The 8647-nt window shown below is 35.4% G+C and overlaps 1 protein-coding gene across 1 annotated transcript; it reads left to right on the forward strand.

Moving 5' to 3' along the window:
- The first annotated feature begins 921 nt into the window (after positions 1 to 921).
- Positions 922 to 2527, forward strand: LOC18444133 (cytochrome P450 71A1-like). Its single transcript, XM_088872778.1, has 2 exons — positions 922 to 1785; positions 1879 to 2527. The coding sequence occupies exons 1-2, from the start codon at positions 1264 to 1266 to the stop codon at positions 2011 to 2013; spliced, it is 657 nt and encodes a 218-aa protein (XP_088728904.1). The 5' UTR covers positions 922 to 1263; the 3' UTR covers positions 2014 to 2527.
- Positions 2528 to 8647: the final 6120 nt, after the last annotated feature.

The following is an 8647-nucleotide window of genomic DNA, read 5'->3' on the forward strand; positions in this document are numbered from 1 at the left end:
ATAATTTTTTAAAATTATTACATCATATTACTATACAACGGTTGCATGAAATCATTGCTCCTCATTATTATATCCTAAGTAAATATCACGGACGGCAATCCCAAAATTTGAAAACTTGTCCATATACGTTATAACATATTAGTTATGTGTGTTACCGTAGGAACATACTATACGCTTACTCACCTGAACAAAAGATCCACTGACATGGACTTTTAGATCTCAAATTTTTGTGACACACTCTAACATAATCTTAGTAAGATCAGTGGGTGAATTTTTTTTTTTTTAAAAATAATAATTAAGAGAAATGGACTTTGAGATTTAGAGCACAAATATATGATGGTTTCAAACCTGTGCGATTAGTAAGGCACATATTGATTGTACAAGAAATTTTATTTATTGACCTTTTGTGTTATTTATCATATTTATTTTATATTTTTTTGAGAAATTTATCAAATTACACATAGGAGATTGACTATTTAAAACTTTACCCATATATTTTAATTTTATTTCAAAATAATCATAAAAGAATACACGACCAATGGTTGGAATACAACTCAATGAGTAAATACACGATCATCGTTGGAATACATCTTAACGAGTAAATTGTTAAATAGTTAATATATCATTCAGTATATTGATAAATTTCCCTATTCTTGATAGGATTGCGAGGTGGAGGAAGTTTGGGTCCTAAAATAGGGTCTTACTCATTTAAGAAATGAAGACAAGGATAGGGTGTTGCTTGAGGGAGTGAATATGCCATATGATCCTCCCTCGGGATCATATAAGCAGTAAAAAATATGTCAATTCAAGAGTGATGACAACAAACATGTGAAACTTCTTTACACACCAGCCATGAATCCCATGGCCGGCCATGGGAACGCACCACAGTATTTATTTATGAACACTAATAGCACAAGAGCTATTATGCACAAAAATGGTTAGCTTTTGGCCACTGCTCCTTGTACTCTCAGCAATTCTTGCAGTGATCCAAATCCTGTTGAATAGGAAAGCCAGAAGACTAAACCTGCCACCAGACCTGGCTGTTCTCCGGTGATCGGAAACCTACATCAGCTCGGGGAGCTACCCCATCAGTCACTAGCTGGCCTCTCGCAACAGTACTCACGTTCTTAAAGGGGGGCAGAGTACGAACCATAGTGGTTTCCTCTGCAGAGATTGCTAAGGAGGTAATGAAAACCCAAGACTTGGCGTTTGCCAATAGACCAGTCCTTGTTGCTGTTGAGCAACTCCTCTACGGTGGGACTGATGTGGTTTTTTCTCCCTACGGCGAGTACTGGAGACAGATTCGGAAGATTTGCGTACTCGAGCTGCACGGTACAGAGCTTCCAGTCAGTAAGAGAAGAGGAGGTGGCGGCCATGGTTAGTGCCATCTCTGGCTCTTCTAATGGAGACCCTGTGGATTTGAGTAAGATATTCTATACCTTGGCAAACCGCATAATTTGTAGAGTAGCTCTGGGCTACTCTGAAGGAGATCAAACTGAGCACAGATTTTACAAGATTATACAGGAATTAAATTCCTTGGTGGGTAGCTTCTGTGCTGCTGATTTATTTGCCTCGATGGGGTGGATTGATATCCTCACTGGATTTCATGCCAGGCTCAAGAAGAACTTTCGAGAGCTAGACTGTTTCCTCGACAAAGTGATTCGAGACCACAAGAGCAAAGAGGTTTCTGAGGCTACAACCACAAATGAAGACTTTGTGGACATTTTACTGCAAGCTCAAAAAGATTACATACTGGATATTCCCCTCACATTGGATAACCTCAAAGCTATTATACTTGTTCTCTTCCACACAAAAATTTGTTTTCCCTTGTGTAAAAGCCTCTGTCTGATAACTAACTCAGGTTCTCCTATTGTGCAGGATATGTTTTCAGCAGGAACAGAGACGTTGGCAACAACTCTAGAATGGTTGATGTCCGAGCTCGTAACGAACCCAGCAGCAATGAGGAAAGCAAGAGGAACTTCGTCGAGTTATGGGGGTGAAAAGCAAGCTTAATGCCTATGAAGATGAAGTACCCGAGTTGGAATACTTTCACTCTGTAATCAAGGAGGTCCCTCGGTTGCATCCTCCTGTTCCCCTCTTGGTTCCACGTGAATCGAAGGAGGGTATCAAGATCGACGGATACGATATCCCTGCTAAGACAAGAGTCTACATCAATGCCTGGGCCATAGGAAGACATCCCGATTGCTGGGATCAAGCAGGGGAGTTCTTGCCGGAGATGTTTATGAGTAGTACAATCGATTTCAGGGGGCAAGATTTCGAGTTCATACCATTTGGGGCAGGACGAAGGAGTTGCCCTGGATATTTATTTGCTATACACACTGTTGTGCTCGCCGCGGCCAATCTGATCCAACATTTTGAGTGGGAGGTGCCCCTTGGTGGTCTAGACATGGCTGAATCCTCAGGGATTACTGCACACCGAAAATATCCTCTTTATGTTCTTGCTACTCCACGATGTATTTGATTTGATATCATTGTATTTGAATTTCATGTAACAGTTTTAGGCGTATTTCTGTTGTGCGTGGAAGCTCTAAATCTGACGGGTTATTTTTTGGCAAATAAAGTACAATAAATAAAGTATCACACACATAACGTAAGAACACAAAGATTTACATGATTCACCCAAAAAAAGCTACATCCACGAGCACGGCAAACTAAAATCCACTATACCAATAAAAATTGCATCAAAAATTTTGGAACAAACCTCGATAAAAACATAGTCATGCAAACCATTTTAAACCACTCTCTCTTTCTTTTCTTTACTTCTGACAACTATTACCAAAGACACCAGTTAACCTTTTTAAACTACTCTCCCTTCCTTATCTTTACTTCTGACAACTATTACCGAAAGCACCAGATAGAGACGCAAGAGCAATGAGAAACTGACTTTCTCTCTAACTAAAAGGAGAACAACCCAAAATCTCTATGGGAACCGCTTCTTTACAAGAAACAAACCTCTTAATCTTCAAGAATTTTCAGGAGGCACTATCACAATGTTTCTATCCATATGAAATTCTTTTTTCTAAAAGGAAATTACATCTTATGCACAAGAGGCTCTAGAGGAACTATCATTCCCATATGATGACTTAAATGGGACACACAAATTATCTGCAATTTTATGCCATATATATAAGATTAGGAGTCCATACTAAATAAAAAACTTCTTATAGATCTTACATATATCTCAAAACGTAAGAGATAAATCCAAGAGTCTTAATCTTTTTGGATTTTTATTTCCTATAAAAAACTTATCAATATCAATCTCAATCCCTATGAGAATATCTCAATCGCACATAATATGGAAATATCTCAATCCCACAAAATATGAGATTTCCTTATTATCCAACAACCTCCACCTTTATATCAAAACCACCTGCTCACCATGTTAACATCCATTGGATAGCTTCATAAATTCTTCATCTTTTGCCAAATAAATTCCTCCATTATTCTTGCTCGAAAATGGTGTTTGCCATCAAATTTCTCCACCTCAAACTTTGTATTCGAAACCTTTACTGTCATATCGAAAATCTCAAACCAAGGCTTTGATACCATTGGTTATGTGCGAAAGCTCTAAACCTGAAGGGTTGATTTTTTTGGCAAATAAAATACAAGAAATAAACTATGAAATACATAATACAAGAACACAAAGATTTATGTGGCTCACCCCTATAAGGGTTACATCCACGAGCATGACAAACTAAAATCCACTATACCGATGAAAGTTACATCAAAGATTTTGGAACAAACATTGATCAAACAAACCCTTTTAAACCACACTCCCTTCTTTCTCTTTACTTCTATCAATCATTATCGAAAACACCAAGTAGAGATGCGAGAGCAATGAGAAACTGATTTTTTTTCTAACTAAAAAAGAAACAACCCAAAAACACCATATTGAGATGCAAGAGCAATAAAAAACTGACTTCTCTCTAAGTAAAAAGGGAACAACCCAATTTTCATGAGTTTTTAAAAGGCACTATCACAATGTTTTTATCCATATGAAGCTATCTTCTCTAAGAAAAAATTGCATCTTATGCATAGGAGACTCTGCCTTCCTCTCTCTCTAGATGAACCACCATTCTCATATAGTGACCCAAATAGTGTACACAAATTATTTACACTTTCATCCCATATATATAAGATTAGGAGTCCATATTAAATAAGAAACTTCGTATAAATCTTACATATATCTCAAAACCCAAAAAATAAATCCAAGAGTCCTATTCTTTTTGGATTTCTATTTGTTTTAGGAAACTTATCAATACCAATCTCAATCCCATCTACTATGAAAATATCTCAATCTCACAAAATATGAGATTTCCTTATGTTGATGTTTTTGGATGGCACCAAATCCCATAGTTTTATATTTATGCATGTAGTGTTATCAGGATCAAATCAACCACTGAACCGATCAGGGATTTAGTCCAATTAAAACTGATTCAATAGCCAGTCGAACCCGTTTAACTAGATCTTCAAAATATATGGAAGAAAAAATGTAAATACTAGTTTAAAAAGATACAATATAATAGGAAAAAGTGACCTACTTTGCTTAGCCCGTCGAATCGTTCAAAACAAGTTAATTACCTAGCCAAAACTAGTCAAACACTGGTTTTGAACTATTTTTTATCAAAGTAGGGTTTTTTACTCTCCACTAAACTGGCCGAGGTATTGATCACAGATCCTAGCAATATGACCATTGGTTCGGTCCGATCTTGATAACTTTTTATGTTAGTAATTAAAAAATGAGAGGTACAAGTTGGAATAGAGAAAGGAAACCTATAAAGTGACCCTCATGACGGTGGAAAATGATAGCCCTAGCAATATTTGGACGGTGATGGTTACATAGGAAAGCCACTATTTTAGAGTGAAATCATACTCTTGGACTTCGCTCTCCTTCCTCTCCTTGTGGTCCATAACTGATTGGATGGCTAGAACTCGCGTGGTTATGAAGTTTTCATGACACAAGAATTGTAGCAGCGTACTTCTCCCCAAGAGATAATATAATTGCCTAATAAAAAAATTGCAATTGGGTGATGGCAGGGTTTGAGAAGACGTTGATCTAAATCAAAATTATTTGATCTAGATCAAAAATCGGTAGGACCGGTCTAGTTCCTGCCATATATATGGAATTGCGTGGTTCTCGAAAGAACCAGTTGGTTATGTCAGAGAACCGGCTGCTTATGTAGTTCCCACATTTATATTATTATTATTTTTTTTATTACTTAATATTTAAAAATAATAATAAACATTTCACTTAAAATGTAAATGACCAATAAGGCTCAATGTAGAAGTTGCAATAACAAAAATAGAGAAGAGGAGAGAAATAAATCAACACAGTATATACGTGGTTCGGCAATGGTGCCTACATCCGCATAAGGTAAACCAATATCTCATTTATTGTAATTGTTTTGGTTTACTAAAAATTTATGGAGTTATAATTCTTGTCTTTTAAAAAAAAAAATCGCATTACAACCATAATCCACAAGATAGGAAACTCTAGATATAAGAAATGGGAGTTCCTATGACATTGGCCCTATAAACATCTTATATTTATCTTTGAGCAAATGCATCTTTATCCATGTATCATTTCTACGACTCAAAAGCGTCCCTCTCTCTCTCATGTGTATCATTTTGATGGAGAAAAGCACCTCTCTCTATCTATCAATTCTTTGACCAAAAGTGCCTCTCTCTCCTCTCTCTCTCTCACTATGTGTATGTGTGTGCGCACGGTGTATGTGTGCGCGCGCTATCACATTTTTTTTAATGTCTCATGCATCGACACATGCACCAAATGGCCTACTTCAAATCAAATAAGATATTATTTTGGTATTTCTCAGTCTTGTCCTTTTAACCTCTCAAATTCTAATTCTGCGACTCTCATTCCTCATTGTCACACTTGGAGTGTTAAAGCACGCGTTGCATCACCATCCAGTTTCTCCAAGTACAAATCTTATGATATATAACAGCAACAAAATTTTTTTTGGAAAAATTTCGTATAGAACTCTAATTCCTCGTATTTTTTCATGGTAGGCCCTCTTTCTATTTCTTTTTAAACAACATAAGTAAACCTTTATGAATTTCATCGTACCCTCACATCTCTTATGTCACTCTTTTATTAATTTTTTACCATAAAAATTAACCCCAACAAATCTTTTTATATTATTTCAGCTCAAAAACTTTTTTAACTCTCCTTTTCCCTTTCCACCTACTAAAAATGTTTTTGGGTTAAAATGATATAAAAAAATTTGTTGGGACTAATTTTTATGATCAAAATTCAATAAAAAAAAGATATAAGAGATGAAGAAGTATGATCAAATCTTTAAAGGTTTTCTTATGCCGCTTGAAAGAAAAACGGAATGAAAATCTACTATGAAATAATTTGAGCAATTAAAATTCTATACGAAATTTTCCTAAAAAAATTATTGTTCATATAATTCATGAATAACCGCTGCATTTGAATTGTCAACCTCCCACAAACGAAGGTGTTAAAAATAAAAAAGTATTCAACAGAAATCGTAGACACCCCCTTCTAGTGTCTCACTCTAAAATCCAAGCCTTGAACTCCAAAACCTAAAATTCATAATATATTCTTCTTTTTGTACCCTCCCTCTGGATCTCTTTGGTCAAGTTCATAGCCTTTTGGATTGTCTTTGTCTTGATTCTGCCTCTGCCTCTTCTTCTCTCCTCCACTCCATTGCCCTCTCTCTTTCTCCAAGCCCCCAATTACCCATCTCCAATCTCTCATCTTTTTCTTGCTATTCAAAAATTACAAAAAAAATAACAATAAAAAAAAAAAAATAGTATAAAAAAACCATAATTAGTACCACCAAATTAGTATTAAAAAAAATATTTTCTCCATCCTTTCTTCACTAAAAGCACAAAATGAGTATAAAGTTTTTGTAAAAGTATTGTATTAAAAATAGTATAAAAAATTAGTATCAAGATTAATATCAATAGACACTTAAACAAAAACTAGCGTCTCAATATTCGTGTATTTTTACAAAATATTGAAAGTCCATAATTCGCTACCCTCTTTTTTTTGGAAACTCAAAAACAATACCTGTAATAATTTAATGTCGTTTTGCAATTTTTGAGGCCAGTTTGGCCAATCCAACCGATCTACTATTCCAAACTACCAATCCGCTAATCTGGACCGGTTTTTTGAATAGGCAACATGGGTCACCGATCTATTTTTCAAAACATTGGTTTATGGATTAAGAAAATGGATGGTAAACCTTGTTGAATTCATACTATACTACTGAAAACAAAGATTTTTTGTTTTTTGGTTGTGTTTTTTTTGGGGTGGGTTGGGGTGTAGTTCAGTGGTAGAAATCTAGCTTGATATACATTTTTTTTTTTTTTTTTACAAAAATTTCATTAATAGACAATCAAATACATCACATTCATCTCATTACAATATAGAGAATATGATATTAAGAATGGACATTGCAAGATTAGAGCACCTCACATTAGTCAACTTTCTACAAGACTTCCTTATAAACATGTTCAAATGAAATAAGCGGTCTATTGCAATAAATCCTAATTTAAAACAACTAATTACTCAAGTCCAAGCCGATTCCTTATTTAAAACAAAGAAATCATTAAATGAGATCTACAATAGGTAAATGTGTGTAAATTCACTTCTCTTAAAAGTGATTAGAAGGCTTCATTTTTTCCCTTTTTGCTGGCTATCTATGTAGATTATTCCCTTGATCACATTCATATAAACAGATATCATGTATTGAACCATAGAGCTAAAGAACAAGAAGCCTTTTAATAGAAATCAGCTCAACAAAAACAAAAAAGATTTAAGCATTCCCTATGTAAAGGGAAAAAAAAAACACATGTAATTCAATTAATTGAAAAAAAGCTAAAATGATGATGATGATGACTCTTTCAAAATTCATGGGGTAATTAATTAAACAAAAATTGTAAATACCCCCAACTTGAACTTTCTTAACAACCTCCTCCTAACCAATTCTTTTATCACAACATTTACCCCAAAACACCATTTTTTAGTAAATTCCCCCCAAGTCAAGAAAAATGTCAAATAAAAACCAAAATGCTCTCTCCTTATTTAAAATGCCTCTCTCTCTCCTCTTTCCTTTCAAGCAACCGGAAAGGCAGTCTGGCATGAGGTGCACTCGGTTCAACACTTCCAACTGTCGGTCCGACATTGTACTCTCTGCCGGCATAGTGTGCATGTGATCAGGCACAAGGTGCTCTTAGTCCGGCAAATATGCAACGTGGTCTAACAGTTATTTTACGTTGGTCCAACACAAGGTGACATTGGTCCGACACTGTTTTACATTGGTCCGACAGTTGTTTACTACAGTCTGGCATATTGTTCACATGGTCTGTCAATGTTTTTATAGTACTGTTCCAACAGTTAACCTTTGGTCATTGTACATCCTACAAGGATGTGACGCGAGCATGTACGGACAAATGCTTTTTAGTTCAAATAACTGACTTTTTGATTTAGGGGTTATTTACTAAAAGAGTGTTTTGGGGTAAAAGCTACAATAAAAAAACTTGTGGTTGGGGGGAGGTTGCTAGAAAAGTTCACGGAGATGTATCTCCAACTTTCCCTTTCAACTTTATATATTGAAGGAAGGTATTCTTAAAGGAA

The sequence above is a fragment of the Amborella trichopoda genome, chromosome 7, assembly GCF_054954075.1.
Source record: "Amborella trichopoda isolate Santa Cruz 75 chromosome 7, AtrichopodaSantaCruz75HAP2 v2.0, whole genome shotgun sequence".
NCBI lineage: Eukaryota > Viridiplantae > Streptophyta > Magnoliopsida > Amborellales > Amborellaceae > Amborella > Amborella trichopoda.

Coding starts and splice junctions, on each gene's coding strand:
- LOC18444133 (XM_088872778.1), top strand. CDS start 1,264: ATGTGGTTTTTTCTCCCTACGGCGAGTACTGGAGACAGATTCGGAAGA. Junction 1,786..1,878: donor TCACATTGGATAACCTCAAA/GCTATTATACTT, acceptor CCTATTGTGCAG/GATATGTTTTCAGCAGGAAC.